The sequence below is a fragment of the Eubalaena glacialis genome, chromosome 5 (assembly GCF_028564815.1).
Source record: "Eubalaena glacialis isolate mEubGla1 chromosome 5, mEubGla1.1.hap2.+ XY, whole genome shotgun sequence".
Lineage (NCBI taxonomy): Eukaryota > Metazoa > Chordata > Mammalia > Artiodactyla > Balaenidae > Eubalaena > Eubalaena glacialis.
The window spans coordinates 27327549-27345848 of NC_083720.1; the positions used below are offsets into that span (position 1 = coordinate 27327549).

Sequence of the window (18300 nt, forward strand, 5' to 3'; positions counted from 1 at the left end):
CAACAAATAAACACTGCCCAGATGGGGTTGCCAAAGCCCAAGGGGGCTCAGTCTCCTGCAGTTCAGTAATGAGGGGAATAACCTGGAGTTTTGAAAGTGAATATAAACTTTAAGTTTGTGGTTAAGAATCTGCTAAAAAAAGATCAGATTCATTAGAAATGCAAACTGGTTGACTTTAATCAATAAGAACTAAAACCAGACTTCAGCTTTTTCTATGATGAATAGCAGCCTCACTAAGATAGATGGAAATAACTTTTGGTGATTACCCCCAGTTTATTTCCAGTGATTTAAGAAAGTATCACAATGTTCTTTAAACAAAATTCAATTAAATTTAATTTTTAAAATATTTTATGCCTTTATTTCCTTAGTAAGAGAATACTGTTCTGAAATCAGGAAAAGGTTATCAACATCAGTTGACCAAATTCAACTTATTGAGCATCTATTTTATTAAAGACATTGGATAAAGCTTTTTCGAGGATACAAAGAAATAACATGTTCTTTGCCCACAGGGAGCTTTTAATTTAACTAGGAAGACATTACACAGTAAACCAAGTTTGGTAACAATTTAAAACAATAATTTAACTAAAGAAGTTGTCATGGTATATAGCATATGCTTAATTGCCAAATGAATAATACAAGGTAGGCTTTCCAAAAAGGGAAAGAACACTTGAGGCAGATGAAGTAGGTGGGATTTGAGCCAAGCCAACTATTAATAATTTTACCGATTATGGGCTAGGAATAGAAACAAATCATGTTTGTTGTCAGAGTTGACAGCCATACGGGGGGACTTCCATCTCCATCCACGGCATTGATTCATACCTTGTTTTTCCAATTTACAGTTTATGGAAGGCCATTTATCTAAATATGATGGCAATTACAGCATTAGCACCGTCTTTTGTAGGGTTAGTTGAGCTGAACAATAGAAAAAAATGCAAATAATTAAAGTTAAGTGTCTCAGTGCAAGATGTCCGCTATGCTTTGAAGATAGATTAAAATAACACAAAAATGTTCATAAACTCAATCATGTTGGTAAAGGTAATAAGAACTACTTTTTAAAAATATAGCCTTGACCTTCTGGGTGACTGTTGTTTTCTAACAAAGGGAGGGCAGCAGTGCTTCCCCAACGTGAACATGCTAACCTGAGGGTCCTGGTAAAATACAGATTCTGAATCTGTAGGTCTGGAGTAGGACCTGAGAATCTGTGTTTCTGCCAGGCTTCCAGAAGAGGGACCTAATGTTGATCTGTGCGCTTTGCGCAGCAGGATTGTAGAAAGGATGACACCAAGATTCTGAGAGGGATGTGTCTTAAATGGTAACACCCTGTTTAAGGAAAAGAGCAGTGTCATTAGAGTAATTTTAGATGGCTTTTGCCCTTTATTCTCACCCAACTCTTTATCTTTGCCTTTAGCACGAAAGCAAGAGATTATCAAAGTTACTGAACAACTCATCGAAGCTATCAACAATGGGGACTTTGAAGCTTACACGTGAGTAGAGGCACATTTGTTTTGCTTTCATGCATATGACAAAGTATTTTCTATATGAATGCATTCTTCAATGTACCTGACTCATGTATATTTAACGCCAGGTTTGATACACCCACAGTAGCTTCATTTCAATGTATAAATGACTCAAGTGCCTCTAGGAGAGAAATAAATGTAATTAAGATGTCAGAGAGAGAAGATGAGACTTCTGATAGGAAGATTGGGGATTTCTTTGTCAGTGCACAGAAGCCTGACCCTCTGCCACCTCCATGTGAGAGAAGGCATTCCAGGCAGAGCAATCCATGAGAGCAAAGACACAAGAAACAGGAAAGCACATAAATAGTGCACTTTGGCTTAAGGGATGTTTTTCCTCGCAGTTCTGCAGAGGTGATGGGACCGAGAAAGAGATTAGGAGGCACCGTCTGGCAGCCTTTTCCCTTTCCAGCCAGCACAGCTCAACTTTATCTTCATCTCTTTGAGGGGTTTGCCTCTTAGATAAAATTTTATTTGAAGAAAGGGTTCTAATGTTAAATTTAAAGTTTACCATAGGTATTAAAGGAAGTCACTTTGATCAAATAAAAATAAAGCTTTCAAATAGGGCGTGAAGGCTTATTGTGCAAAGAACGTGGGTCAGTAAGTTACCTATTTGGGTGGAGAAAAAAAATCAGTTCTCAACTTTCCCCTTATACCATACTAGTGAGGTCCTCTTGAATGAAAGTGTTAAATGCAGAAAAGAGTTTGATCTCTGTTTGGAAAGATCTAAGTTTAAAAGCAGGGGAAGTCATTGAAATGAAAAAGTGAAATGATTAGGCTACCTAAATAGATGAAACTTAATATACTTTAATTTTTTTAAAGCCAAAATAAAACATACAAAAAAACAGAAAAATATTTGTAAAACGTGTCAAAAGTTAATTTAGATTGAGAAGATAAGGTTGAAAAGTGGAAAAATAGGTAAAGGACTGAGCTGTTAGCAAAAGAGGAAATATAAATGACAAGTAAACTAATGAAAGCATGTTGATGTCCACTAATTGTGTGCAAATCTGAATATAGGAGGATTTTCTACCGATCAAATCAGCAGGGATAAAAACTCCACTGATCACCAAAGGGGCACAGATACTGCAGGACAATAGTGACTTTTCCCACCACCTGATGGAGTATAAATGGGGACAGACTTTCAGAGTGGTGGTGACAGCAGGGGTTTGGGTCGCAGTTATATACCAGGAAGTGTTTCCAAAGGTTCAAATCACTACTTTAACCCTATGTTCCTAGTTATAAAAATTTGACATGGGCGTGGATTTTGAATTTAAAACAGGGACAAAAAGTGTGAACAAAGATATTTATGGAACCAATATTCAAAATAGTGAAAAATTATAAACAGCTTATATGTCCAACAGTATGGTAACATTAATTAATCTGTGGTGTGTTTGGTACCATGGATACTTATGCAGAATTTCTAGCGATCTGGCAAAATGCTTATGAGTATTCACTGAAGATAAAGCAGGATATAAACGTGTGTGTACATAATTATTCCAACTACATAAGAGAAAATATAAAAATAGAATGAAATATGACAAATTGGTTTTTAAAAGGAAAAAAGATATTGCCTCTGGGAGATGAAACTGTGTGTTTTGTTTTTATTTCCTGCTTCTTTCCAAGTTTTATATAATAAGAAGATATTTTTTTATCATCAGTTACAAATAGATAGCCAAATATAAAATATGGAAGAGAGTAACTGAATATAAGAACTAAATTAAATCCAGGACTGCTTCTTATAAATTAAATTAATGTGTGTGCAAATACATAAACACAAGTATATACATATATATGTATTTGTGTTTATCAATTCTTTACCAGGACCTAATAAAAGTATACTTAGAACGAAAGAAATAGTAAGAAATGGAGTTTAAAAGAACACTGTTTGTTGTCAGAGAATTAAACAGTTGAACAGTTGTTAAAGAGCTGTTTAGAATTCTGTGCCGTAAGACCTGTTCTCTTTTATTCTTTTTGCTGATATAACTTTGTTAGACCCATATGATTCTTCAAATATAATATACTTAGGAAAAAAATCTTTTGGAATAACATTCCCCTGCAGATTGGTAGAGTGTGTTTTGTTGGTGGTGTTAGCCAGGAAAAAGTGGCAAAATATAGCATTTCCTATATTCTCAGACACTTTAAAATAGGGTATTTTAAATAATGCAATTCCTTGGAATCACATCAATTCACGAATTCCTTTGCCTGTAATCTGGCTTGATTTTGTACACTCAGACCCAGGGGTAATCCAGGAGGACCTTCCATTTGGGAGCTTTTTGCGTGGTACAGTGTATTGGTACAGCCCTGTCAGCTGGTCCTTAGAACACCTGTTCAGAGCATACACACCCACAGGTCAAGTGGCAGCTTTGTGAATCTTTTATTAATCCAAAGCCTGTGATAGGAGAGAGAGAGATACATACATACATTACTGACATAGAAGAAACATATGAGAGAGAGAAAGAACACATGAACAGGTTTTCAAGTATATTGACTCAATGGCTGGGTAAAAAGATCCATCATAGTACAGTGATTCTCAGATGATTTTGGTGCTGATATAAAGTAGTAAAAAATTTGGATTCACTAATGTTGACAACCAAAAGTCATATTTATAGAGAAAGTAATAGCCCCTGGCAGAATAAAGTCCTGTTACCATGGGAACACTGTTTTTCCCATTTTACTACTTAGATTATGTATATTTAACTTTGAGCTTTAATACCTGCCCACCAGGAGGTCTGAGGCAAAGTTTAAAATCCCCACCCACTCCCACCCCACCCGCAACTAAGGCTTTCTTTACCACAACGTAAAGAAATAACCACTGTGATTTTTTTACTTTAAAAGTATTCTTAAAAAAAAAATCAGTTCCAAAATTCTGTGAACCATACGTTCAAGAACCATAATGAGTGAGCCTTTTGAAACTTGCATTTCTGTTGAACAGTTAAAACATTTTGCCTCCCAAGTGGGCAATTTCCATACAAAATTAGATGTAGCCCCACCAAATTAATAAATGATCCAAAATCTTTCAGTATGTATTCCTTTTATCTAACTTTGTGAACTACTAATTCTTCAAATCCAGATTTTACGGCACCTTCTGTGAGAAGCCTAAGCTAATCACCACAGGCCCAAGGAAATATTTTCTCCTCTGTTTCCATGGGACTTATATACATACCCAGTCTCAGTGCTCACCATATCAAGCAACTACCCATCATTCCCCAACCATACTCTGCCATTGTACTTGCTGCCCTCCTCTGCCTACCCCCTTCCACACACCTGGAAAACTCCTACTCATTCCGGAAAACCCAGCTCAACTTTTCTTTCTCCCTTAACTTTCCTTTCTCACATATAAGTCATCTGGTTTTTGAGCACTTTGTATTTATTTCCATTCCAGTATTAATTGTTGTGTTATAAAACGTTTGTTTCAAAGAATATCTGCTACATAGTAGGTGTTTAACAATTCTTTGTTGAATAAATTTTTCCAAGAAAGCCCATTGGCTTTCTCTGAATATTTAAAATAGTATATCTTTTTCTTGAATTACATTTCTAGGATTAAAAAGAAAACTAATGTGCATTTGAATCTCTCATTAATTTTAAGTTAATTAAGCTTGTTAATTAAAGTTTACTTAAGTCTGTCAGACATTGCCAGCAAGTGTAGGATGTGACACCTGCCTTCAAATCAATCATATATACATGTTTGATATGAATGTAGATGGTGTCAAACATTATTCCGAGGAGCTTCCCTGGTGGCGCAGTGGTTGAGAATCTGCCTGCCAATGCAGGGGACACGGGTTCGAGCCCTGGTCTCGGAAGATCCCACATGCCGTGGAGCAACTAGGCCCGTGAGCCACAACTACTGAGCCTGCGCGTCTGGAGCCTGTGCTCCGCAACAAGAGAGGCCGCGATAGAGGCCCGCGCACTGCGATGAAGAGCGGCCCCCGCTTGCCGCAACTAGAGAAAGCCCTCGCACAGAAACGAAGACCCAACACAGCCAAAAAATAAATAAATAATTAATTAATTTAAAACTTAAAAAAAAAAATTATTCCAAAAGTATTTGAGAGCCAAAGTTGATTTTGTAGGACTTGGAGGGTAGCTTGGACTTGGAGAGCATTTAAAAAATAATAAACTTATAACGACTAAAAAACTAGGGAATTAGAAAAACTGGGGAAAGCCTAGAGAATTCACCTTGGAAATTGAAAAGTAGAAATTTTAAAAAAGGAAACTTCCTAAATCATGATTGATAGATTATCATCTGCTGGAACTGGTTTTATTATCTTGTCCCTATCTGAGGTCTCTGCAATATTCATTCTTTTTTAGGGTCTGCTCCTCAACCCACCTTGCCAAGCCCTGTGATAGAAATTTTATATTTGTAGTGTTTTTTTAAAAAACTTCTTCATTGGCTGATTGATAAATAAGAATAGATATGTGTGAAACAACGAAATACATTAACTCATTTATTATTTTTTTTCCTACAGGAAAATCTGTGACCCAGGCCTTACTGCTTTTGAACCTGAAGCTTTGGGTAATTTAGTGGAAGGGATGGACTTTCATCGATTCTACTTTGAGAATGGTACATTTATTCTAAATTTAATATCATGCCTTTTCCAAATTCTCTTTGAATTTCTCCCAAATTTACAAGATTCTTTGGCTCTTTGCTGCAATGAGAGTTTTTAATTAGTCCAGCATTTTGCATCCTATTTTTATATTTTTGTATTTGAAATTGAAAAACATGACAGCCTTAAAAGTTTTGGTATGTTTTGAAAAGTATCTAAGTAAGTTTATATAAAAAAGTGATGTTGATTGATTGAATATACCCCATAGAAGTCCCAGTGAATGTATAGTATAAGCTGTGAAATGAGTTACCAAAAATTGTTGAATTGTTTCAGGTTTTCATAAAACATTGTTTATATATGAAAAGATAAGAGAAACCACAGCATGCCAGAATATTTGACATAGAGGAGGGCTTTCAAGCATAATTAGTGCGCCTTTTCAAGGTAAAATATAAATAAAGACGAGTAATTAGATAAATATTTCAGTTCCAATTACAAGAATTTTAATGGTCTCAGAGGAAAGAGAAAGTGACAAAAGAAACTCCTGCAGAATTCCTTCAGGTCACCAAGTAAAGTGTAAACCAGAAGTTCCTTTTATGCTCCTTTTCCTTACACCTAACGACATTAGGTATCATGTTGTGTTTGCATGATGCAGGGAGGGAATTCACCTTTTGCAGTGAGATTTTGATGAATTAAAGAGGAATTGTAGTAATGATTAGGATAATCAAGCTCATGTCCAGTAATTATAAGCACTGACAATGTCTGCCTTGGCATGGATTTTTACATTTAATGAATTGCTTTGTCTTATATGCACTAGACATTTGCAAGCAAAGATAATTATGTGGTAAATTGGCCTTAACAAAGCTTCAGTAAATGTTCTCCTGTTCTCTCTGTTCCATCCCGCACTGTGATTGATTGACAGCATCTCATAATGTTTTTCTTCAATCGACTCTCGATTGACACCATCTCACCTGTAGTAAAAGAATAATTAACCCATTAATATTTTAACTTACCTCAACATAGCACTTGTTGTTGTAAATACATCATTACTTTCCATAAATACATATTCTTCATAATGGGATACTCTTTTTTATGTGACTGTAGCACTAAGTAATTTATTCAGATGATCTTTTCTGAAAATGGAGGACGTGTTTGTTTAGATAACAGGTAAAACAGTTCTACCTGTTTTAGTGATCTAAGAGAGTAGTATCATCAATCAATTAGCTGCACTAAATCTTCATATGTCTTAGTCGTTGAATAACTAGAATAAATAGCTATTGTCAGAACAACAACGGCTGGAGCCTAGTGAGGGCTGCTCAACCAAAGGAAAGAGCTAGAGAATCAGAATCAGGCTATATGGCCAACACCAAATTTTGGATTTTTACTGGATGACCACAGCTGGACTAACATAGAATGGACGCTGCTAAATAAAGGAGCCACAGGATGAGATGGGGAAACAGATTCACACTATGGCCAGCCTGTCTAGGAGACAGCAGTCTCCATGCTCGATACTTGATATGTTCCCCGTGTTCCATGTACTTCACCAACTAACAAACAAACAAAAAAACGAACAAGCCCGCAGGATACGCTGTCAACTGCCCCAGTGGTTCCTTCACTGGAAAGACAGACAGGAACTGCTCCGTGTACCTGGGCCCGCCCTTCTCCATCTCTATTCATATTATGGCTTGTTCCTAACCACTTCCCAATATAAATAAATATGTCTCTCCAGCTTTCTCTCAAAGTTTTCGGAGTGGCATACGATTTAACTACAAAGGGAGTCAAAGAAAATAATGACTGTATTTACTTCTGCTCTCTTTTTCTTTATACTTTGCATAGTACCAGGCACTCAATTAATGCAGAGAATTAATAGTTGAATGAATGAATGGCATTCTATTTATTGGTCCCAACTGAAGTTATTATTGGTTTTGGTTTACTTTACATAGAAACTAAATTCTCTTTTCCATGTTGTTCTCTTTCAGCTTTGTCCAAAAACAATAAACCAATCCACACTATTATCCTGAACCCCCATGTACATCTGGTAGGCGATGATGCTGCCTGCATAGCATACATTAGGCTCACACAGTACATGGATGGCAGCGGAATGCCAAAAACAATGCAGTCAGAAGAGACACGTGTGTGGCACCGCCGGGATGGAAAGTGGCAGAATGTTCATTTTCATCGCTCGGGGTCGCGAACAGTACCCATCAAGTAAATATTTCCAGGCTGTCAGCTTCTTTGTTAATATACCCCTGGTCAGCGTCTTTTACTTATTCCATTGTTAATAGCATGGCATCTGTTATTTAATGCTAGTGGTCATTTAGTGGTCAGTTACACTGGTGGGAATTAATGTTTCATGAGAAGCAGTCTATAATTCTCTGGAAAGATCAATCAGACTAGCCGTTTGTGGGTTGAAACTTGCCCTAGAAAGTATACAATAGTTTTAGATAGGAACTAGAGGATACCCTATTAAGCTGATTTCTCTTATGGTTAAATCAGGGAGAATTCATGTAATCAGGTAAACTATTTATGACTTCATTGTCACAATTGGCAGAGGAAGGGGAAAAATTAGGGGAAAAAGTTTCTAAAATGACCAATACAGTTGACCCTCCTTATCCATGGTTGCCTTACACACAGATTCAACCAGCCTCAGATCAAAAATTTTCAGGGGTGGAGAAATTCCAGTAAGTTTCAAAAAGCACAACTTAAATTTGTCTTGCAGGGAACTATTTACACAGCATTTACATTGTATTAGGTATTATAAGTAAACTAGAGATTATTTAAAGTATGTGGGAGGATGTGTGTAGGTTATATGAAATACTGTGCCATTTTATATAAGGAACTTGAGCATCTGCAAATTTTGATATCCTCGGGGGTTCTGAAACCAATCCCCCCACAGATACTGTGGGGAGAATAATATCAGGAGCTTCATTTCATAGATTTTTTTCTACTGGTGCTCAGTTACAGATATTAGGAGAAATTTATGAAATATAGCATTTAAAATGCAAGTATTAGGTATTTCAGCATCTTTCTCACTACACCACTCTACCTCAGATGTCATGTTTGCTCTTCCAATCAATCAATAATTAGACATTTATTGCACATCACATAGGTGCTTAACTTGTGCCAGATAAAATGAAAGGTGGAAGATGTTGCCCTTAAGGAACTTCTTATATTCTAGTTTAGAAAGCAACTTATCACCAATACCAAAGAAAAAACTAAAATAAAGTTTATAATCAACTTCAGCGCAGAAAGGAATGAATGACCAATGTAGCACGTGGGTCTTGTAAGTAACATCCTGCTCCGTATGATACTTTGTGATTGGAGCTAATGACCGAAAAGCTGCACGGCTGTTTTCCCTCCCTTTGAGGATATTTCCTCGCATTATTTCCGTGAAAACCATATTTGCATGAGCTCTTGAGTCTAATGTTTGGCACCACTGTGTAGCATAACCCATATTTTCAAGGTACTGAAGTGCTGAGGAGATCCTACCTTCAGCATATGGATTGTGGCAGGTTTGGAATATCCTGGAGTTCTCACCTCAGAAGTCAATTCTATCTGGGTCAATTCAGACAACTCTCAATTACCCAGAACTAATTTATATCAGGCTCTAGGATCTTTTGGTGTCTTACTGTTTTTCAAGAGGTTCCTGTTCTGCGCTTGGCTAAGGTTAATACGTAGATTAATTTGCCCTGCCTGACTGAGTATAATGGTATTTGACCACGAGGAGGAAGTCAAGCTGAAATTTAAAACTCACAAAGTGAGTAATTCCAGAGGATAATTGAAAGTTGACTGTAATTCAATTCATGCCTGCATTGTTATTTCCTAAGATTTGCTTCTTACCTTGGATTAGAAGAATTCAGATACGTGTGGTACTGTTGTGAGTTTTTTTCCCCATTCAAAGCACTGAACCTTGTCAGACCTTGGAAGAAGCAGTGCTCCCAGCTGTTGGTTTAAAGAAAGAAGACCCCCAATTAAATAAGAATAATCATGTTTTCCCTACTTTTGAGGCTGTAAAATTGACTTCTAGGTTTGATTTCCAGCAGAGTCTAAGAATAATGACAGAAGCTAAAGGATGAATTTAAACTTTTAGTCTCTTTCAACCAAATAATGCTATTCATTTATTAATTTGTCTGGTAAACATGAATGCTTGAACTGTAAGTTTAGATTCAATCATGTGATTGCAGCCTGAATCCCTGTCTATTTTTAGCTTAGCTCTGTGTGGACAAATTGACAGATTAAAGTAGAAGATCCGTATTAAAAGAGAAAATGCACAGTGTTAAGCAATTAATGACTGCAAGCAAAGATCTCGTATACGTAGTATTTTCAATTACTTCACTGCTGAGTTATAAAATCGTAGCCTAGCCGAATCTTTGGCAAAGCAATTTGATGATACTTTGTAAAACAGTTTCATTTATGTCTCCCCTCTCTCCTTTCAGCTAAGTATCAACAGTGCCACTTCTGCATTCTCTGTTCTCACCTGGATGGTAACCCTGGGCCGTCCTCTCCTCCTCTTCATGCATGTTTCTGAGTGCATGAAGTTGTGAAGGTCCTACGTGTAATGCATATGTGATGCATCATCTTGTCATATATTCCTTCCTATACATTGTTTACACTTCAATTATGGAGATGTTCCATGCAAACTTCAATCACTGTTGGCAAACAATAGGGGGAGGTCAGACAAAAAAAATTCCACAATACTCCAAGTACAAACCTATTCATCCAGTTTCTCTGCTTATGCCAAGACTTAACAGACTTCAAAATTATCGTTCTTTGAATGACAGTTTGTAACAGAAATGTAAGTTTTTAAAAACTCTTTGCTGTTCATCTGTTTTAGCTTTTTTGTTTAACAAAAAAAGGCAAAAAAAATTACCTTCAGTTTCCTGGTGTGATCCTGGTTGAAATGGATGATTTTTCACTGAAAGCTATGTTGCTGTTTAACAATTAAATGGGTTGATATGTGGGCAGAATCACTTATGAATGTGGAAGCGAGAATCGGTGGGTTTGCTACTACCTAAAGTCATGTCTTTTTTGGTCAAACTGTGTAAACTGGAAAAACTCACGTCATTGACGAGTTCGATCACTTTAGGGTATACTTGCACTGTTCTGGTGAAATTTGCTGAATTGAATTTTTTGTTCCTTTCTCAAACCTATGCTCTTTTTTCTTCATTTTCTCCTATTTCTTTATTACTTTTGTTTGCTTCCTTTATCGTTTTCTGTTTTTCATTCTTTTTTCTCTTTTTGTCCAGTAGTGTGAGAAAAGTGAAATTTGCATAATGAAGGTAAAATAAAAACAGGCCTTTTGGAGGTGGCTAAACGAGTGCTTTGATCATCTTCTGGGCCCATAAAAATGATGTCAAGAAGATTTCAAAAGTTTGTAATTCTGCTCGAGTTGGGACGTAGGGATCCTAACTATGTTGGCAGTTAGTTATTAGAATTGTTTAAACTTATAATAAAAGCAAGTAGGTTCCTACTGTACCTGCGCCACGTCTTACTGATTGTTGCAGTTGCCAGGAGAGTACCAAGCTGGTCGTGGGGCAGGATTCTGTGCAAAGGCACTTTCTTCTGCCTTGCAGGATGCGCACCTCCTGTGTCATCACTGGCTAGTTTTCTGAAGTTAGAGAGGACTGCAGGTGTTTTCCATTCTCCTAAGTGTTTGTTTTAAACTCTGTCTCTGTGACTTGTGCTTTTGTAGCTTCTCATGTGTCAGAATAACATTATCTTCCTTCCAGGAGTTAGCATTTTCCTATTTAAAAAAAAGGGGGCGGGAGGGATTGTCCCTGTTTTCTTCGTGCGTCTCATTTCTCCTTTGTTTGTTTATTCAATTCCTGTGGGGCTTTTTCTCCTCCCTGAAATGCTTTATAGTGCATGGTATCTTCATCAACGTTATTTTAACAATAGTAATTCACAATCCTCAGAAGCCTATTTTTAAAGCAGAAGCAAAAATAAAATACACAAAAAAAATCAACCCTTCCTCTTTTCTCTCATTTCACCTTTCTGTGTTGATTACTAATCACCTTAGATATTGTTGCTAGTGGATGTATGGTAGATGGATTGAAGCTTTTCTGATAATTATTACACGATTTAAAACAATATATATTTAAAATAAAATAAATATATACAGTAAATGTATTGAGCCATGTTAACCTGCCAATGAGATCTGTGAAAAAGTAATGGCCTCATTTTTCCCTTTTTAATTTCTTTTACCTTTTTGTGCAGCAGCTATACGTGGCATACATGTATTTTTTTTAAAAAATAGGTATAGAGTGGTTTTTTTTTTTTTTTACACTTTTAGCATGTGGTGTTGAAGTATTACTGTAGATCAAGTTTGTCTTCCGCACTAAGACGTGAGGAAATTGTGATTTGTTCTCTCCACCACAATTGAATTACACATTTATTAATTATCTTCTCTCATTTTGAAACACTGCAGTTTACCATGGGACACTGTATATATTTCTTGCCATAATGGTAAATGACTGATTGATATATTTAAGAGTTAATAAATTTGTGATTTCTGCTGACAATGTGTCCATTTTTATTTCTTAAGAGGTACTGTATTTATTTATGCATGTGTGACGCTGGCTAGTGCCAATGGCAACACATCCTATATGGTCTCATTAGTCCATAATTTACCTTTGACATAAAGATGAAACTACTGAACTGAGCTCCCTTCTAAGAACGTACTTGGTGATGATAATGACAAGTTAACTTACTGTGTGCACAAAATCTGTCTCTCCTAGGGAAATTTTTCTGAGAACAAAGCAGTTAAAACAAGAGTCCTAAAAATTTCTAAATGTGCCTTCCACTCCATCCTTCTCATGGCTGCTAGCTAGATTCCATCTTTAACCCAAATCTGACCATGTAATACTTCTGTGTTGTTATCATCTCCAATATACAGGCAGGCACCTCATCCCCTGCTACTCCTCAACTTGAACTTGAGTGTACGGAAGTACTCAACTTCTTTCAGTTTATTAAAAGCACCACACATTTATGTTTCTAGAATATTCTTCCCCTACTTCTTCAACCTAATTCTTACTCATTCCTTGAAATTCAATTTAGACTATCATCCACTCCAGCAAACCTCCCTAGACCATGCTCTAAGCTCACTCTCTCCCTCTCTCTCTCTCAGTACTGACATAATACTTTGTGTTCACCTCTTCCGCCAACCACATCGTTTTGGAAATACATCTTTGTATGTTCTCTACTGGAGTAATGCCTCTCTAGGCAAGAACTGTGTGTTTGTATCCGTGGATCTATATAAGGGCCAGGAAGAGAGACGTTGTTTGTTAGTAGTTGTTGAACTGTGGCCAAACCATAAATGGGAAACTCACAGTGCAATCGGAGTCCTGGGTTTATTGTTCGGTTCTGTCGTTGTTGTCTTTGACACTCTGAGCAATTTGCCTCTTCCCTCTGAACCTTCGTTTTCATGTTTATAAAATGAGAAGAAAATAACCAATTAATAAGGATATTGTGAAGGTTAGAGATAATAGGTACAGAGTACCTAGAATAATACTTGGTGGAAAATATTAAACGGTAGCAGCTCTAACTGTTCTAATCACTGATAGTAATACTCCCAATGTTCTAGTTATTCCTACTCAGAAGCGTGTAGAACTCTTGTTTTGATATGAGCTGCCCTGTGTAGGTAGATTCACCGATATTGCTAAGGATATACTCACATTCAAATGTCTCAGCAGCAAAATGAGCAATAGCGAGGTAGTAATGTAGCCGAAAGTAGGGAAAATGAAATGGAGTAAATCAGTATATTCTAGGGAAATTCAAGGACTCTTAGCCTAAAGTAACTGAAATTTTGAATCTCCGTGTAAATAAAAACTATATATAATGTAAGGGTGAACACAGAAAGCACGACCTTTGAGAGATTTCATTAAATAAAATTCTACTGACTTCTACAAATGTTTCCATTTCCATGGTCTCCTTTGTCAGATGAAAGTGAGAATATATATTTATTTAAAAAAGAAAAGATAATGAGTATCAGCATGCTAAACCACGTGTCCGTGATGGGAACAATAGGCAGTCATAAACCACCTTGGCCTGAGAGAGCAGCACGAAGCACTTACGGTACTGCTGCTTTCCTGTCAAATAAAACAGTTCTCCAAAGTAAGCTGACATGCTCTCCTGAGGACCCGGCTTCTGACTTCACAGCAAGAAATAAAGCCATCTCTGCATCTCTGTCTACGCACCTGGCCTTCTCTCCCATTGCTGTGGATAAATAGTTTGTGCACCTGGCAGAGGCCGACACCCTTCCCCCTCACACCTGCTGGCAGGCATTGCAAGTCTCCCCGCCTCACCCCGTCATCATAAATCGCTTCCTCTACACTAGATAGCCCCACCAACGCCCCATTTCTTTCCTTCGTGTCCAGACTCCTTGAGAGGCCTGCATGCACTTGCTGTCTGCCACCTCTCTCCCCCTGTCCCCTTAAGCCCACCCTCACGAATCCACAAAGCAGTTTTTCCCAAAGTCACCGATGACCACCGTGTCATTCATTCCAGGGACCAATTTTCAGTCTTCATTTTACCTGCTCTCTCAGCAGCATTTGACACAGCTTCCTGTCTCAATCTTGAAACATTTTTCTCTTGTCCTTCAGACAATACACTTGCCCAACTTTCTTCCTACCGTTCTAGATGCTTCTTCCCAATAACTGGTCCCTTTTCAACAACCTGGCTTTTAAATTTTGGAACGCTTCTTTTTTTTCTATCTTCACTCACTCCCAGGATAATTGCACCCAGTCTCAATGACTTTAAATTATGTTAATGACTCAAATACGTCGTTATCTCCAGCCTGGATCACTCTCTTAAACTCCAAACATGTAGATCCAACTGCCTACCTAAAATCTACATTGTAGACCCACTAGGCATCCCAAATGTCCAAAGCCAAGCTTTTAATCGTCTGTGCCAAAACCTGCTCCCCTTACAGCTGTTTCCATATCTCAAGAATTGGCAATTTAATTCTTCCTCTGATCAGACCAGAAATCTTGGTGTCTCTCTTAATTCCTCTATTTGAAATCCCGTCATTTTTACCTCCAAATTATAACCAGAATCTGACCACTTCTGACAATGGCTTCTGCTACCTCCCTTGGGCCAAATCACCATTGTGTTCTCTATACTATTGGAATAGCCCCCTAATTGGATTCTCGGCTACTCTTATCTCTCTTCTGTTTACTCTTGATGTAGCAGCTAGAATGAGGCTGTTAAAATAGAAGTCAAAGCATGTCACTTCTCTGCACAGAACCCTCCAGTAGTTCTCCTTATCACTCAGAGTGAAAACCAAAGTCCTGAGAGTGGCCTTCGAGGCTGGACCTGATACTGCTCCCTGTTACCTTTATCACTACCTCTGTGAACATGCTAGGATGCTCCCACCTCAGGGCCTTTGCACTTGTCTTTTCCTGTGTTGAAACACTCTTCCTCAGAGATCGAAGTGGCTGTCTCCTTCACTTACTTATTTGTTTGCAAAATTAAGTCACTTTCTCAGTAAAGCCTTCCCTGACCATCTTATTTAAGACTTCAAACCATCTTATCCAAGACTTCAAACCTAACTCTCCTACAGGACACTTCATACCCTCCTTCCCCAATTTTTTTTTTCTCTTTACAATGACTATTTAACATATGGTTTCCTCATTTTATCTATTTTATGAGGGTGGAGATTTTTGTCTTTCTTGTTCATGATATATTCCCAGCTCGTAGAACTGTGTTTGGAAAATAGTAGGTGCTTAATAATTTGTAGTTGAACAAATAAATTAATGAATTGCTCTCCTCTTTTACAGTTAGAAAAGCTGAGGCTCCCAGCCCATATATGAGTTGCCTCAGAGTAACGCCAAGGGTTGTAAACTGCCTACATCATAATTACTTGAAGAAAGAAAAAAAAACTTTACTATAGTTAAAGAATAAACTTTCAGCATCAATGTACCAATTTGGAGCTTTTTTAGGCTGCAAGGAACAGAAAACTGAATTCCAAATAGCTTAACAAGGAAAATACATTATTTCACAGAACGAGAGATGGATGAATTAGTTCTAGGGTTGATAAACAATCTGGATAAACAACCTGATAAATTCAGTGACAACAACATAAACATTTTTCAGCTTGCCCTTCCAAGGGTATAAACTTTATAATCCAGTTTAAAAGACCTCACGGTCCCAAAATACATGACATGGTTTCTAGTGACACATCCAGACAGGACAACATCCAATGGAAGGTTGGATTGCTCTCTCTCTCCTCTACTCGCCACCCCTCACCCCCCAGCAAAGAAATATTTCTTAGGTCACATGCCTTACCCTGTTCAGCTTAGACTGATAAGGACCTGCCCCAGGACTAGGGGTGGGCTACTTCCCTTTAGACTCTGGGTGTCCAGGGAAGGGAGGAGACCAGCACAGAGACTGGATCAAACTTTCAGAAAGTTTAGGAACAAACATTGTCATATAACAAATACATTGGGAAAGTCAAAAAAAATCTTTGTTTTTATCGTCCCCTTTAAAGCTGCTATTCTATGCATGTAATGAGAATGGTGAAAAAAGAAAAAGAAAATGAATCGTTATCTCCTCCAAACTCTACATCTCATCCACAGAAGCCTCTCTCTTGTTTTATATTCCTGATGTGCCCAGCGAATTCAGTGCTAGAGAATTCTCCCCCCACAGAACTCCTTGGCAATAGGAAAGTTTAGTCATTTCACGCCACTGGAAGTTCTTCCAAGAACTCCAGTCCCCAAAAAAGGGCCCATTTAAGCCCTCCGGACACCCTGCCCGAACTTCAGTGAAAAACTCGAAAAAAAAAAAAAAAAAGTAAAGAACACTTGGTGCCTGAAACCACATTTAGTGATCAGTTTCTTCAGTGCTGTTTTTCTTTTTTTATCACTTTAAATAAATAAAGTAGGAAAGTGGGGTGTCCAGCCGGGGGAGTGTAACAACTAAGTAAACATCAGAGATATTCACCATCCACCCACTGGATTCTGCTCCGCAAAGTGAACAAAAGAACAGGCAGTTCCTCTCTAGAACCTGTTCCTGCGGGGTCTGAAGCAACAATTTGCTGCTGTGTGGGAAGAACTGATTTGTGATTACATGGTGTTATGTGTACGATGCTCCTTTTCGTATCACAGTCGCAAATACAGGTGACTCAGAGGCATCTTCCACTGAAGATGGGGTTGGTTAGTCACCACAGTCTTTCTTCCAAAAGCCTTAATTCTCAGACTTTACCTACCTCTCATATTTGCTCTTTGAATATATTCATGAGCACCTCTTCACCCCAAACAAAAGAACTAGATTCCCTATTACTCAAACTATGAGGGAGGGGCTCTCTCTAGGGTGCGGGGCTAAGAGGACAAATTTGAAAAGTGACCACTGATCTCACGCTCCCGCCTCCCCTCATTCAGTTTGTAAGAAAATTAGCTCATCCACCGTGAGACCACTCTGCTAAAAGATGAAACGCTGAATATACACAGGCATAAGCTTACATATATATGAAGAGACAGGGAAAACGAAGCGCTTTGGGACGGCAAACAGGCACCGGGCTGGCAATTAAACGTGATGAGTGGGAAAGACAAAACAAAACTAAATGCCCTTACAGGCAGGAAACAAGAACAGAAGGAAACATTGACCAAGTATCTACTCTGTCACAGGCTCAGTGATAAAAATTGTCCCAGGAGAGGGCCCCTTGCCAGGAGATGGCCGCTGTGGGCGTCTACCTTGTTCTTAAACTGGCTGCCCTGCTCTCCGACTCATGCCAAGGCCACCAAACTCCTTAAAATTTACCCAGGTAAACACATCTCACATTCGGTAGACGTCAAGAAAGCGGTCTCTCACCACCCAATCTGCTACCAATCCCTAAGAGCCGTCCCCAGGGTTTGAGACATGGAGGCTGCAGAAGCCTCCTCGCCTCGAACTGTTTCCCCCTGAACAACGCAGGTCTGAAGAGCACGGATCCACTTACACGTGGATTCTTTTCAGTAGTAAACATGACACCACTGCAGGATCCTGGCTGCTGGAATCCTCAGATGCAGAACTGCGGATTCGGAGGAACCGTGTATATGGGGAAAGCTGACTATAAATTATGCAAGGATTTTCGACTGCATGGAGAGTTAGCGTCCCTAACCTCCGTGTTGTTCAAGGGTCAACTGTATAATGTTTCCTATGTGATTTCTATGCTGATTCAATGATGCCACTTGGCAGGAAAGAAGGAAAGAGGGAGTGAAAAGAAAGAGGGATTATGAAGCTCCAGATCCCAGCAGCCTGAAACCTCAAGTGTC

General features: G+C 38.2%; 1 protein-coding gene across 4 annotated transcripts in view; it reads left to right on the plus strand.

The window, feature by feature from the left end:
• Positions 1 to 12512, plus strand: part of CAMK2D (calcium/calmodulin dependent protein kinase II delta) — a 290301-nt gene extending 277789 nt beyond the window's left edge. For 3 of the 4 annotated variants that reach the window (XM_061192041.1, XM_061192038.1, XM_061192040.1), the window contains 4 exons: positions 1409 to 1484; positions 5978 to 6072; positions 8032 to 8304; positions 10489 to 12512. In XM_061192041.1, coding sequence (XP_061048024.1) covers positions 1409 to 1484; positions 5978 to 6072; positions 8032 to 8264 — 404 coding nt within the window. In that variant the 3' untranslated portion in view covers positions 8265 to 8304; positions 10489 to 12512. The remainder of the gene's footprint in view (positions 1 to 1408; positions 1485 to 5977; positions 6073 to 8031; positions 8305 to 10488) is intronic. The other variant, XM_061192039.1, reaches the window with a different exon arrangement.
• Positions 12513 to 18300: the final 5788 nt, after the last annotated feature.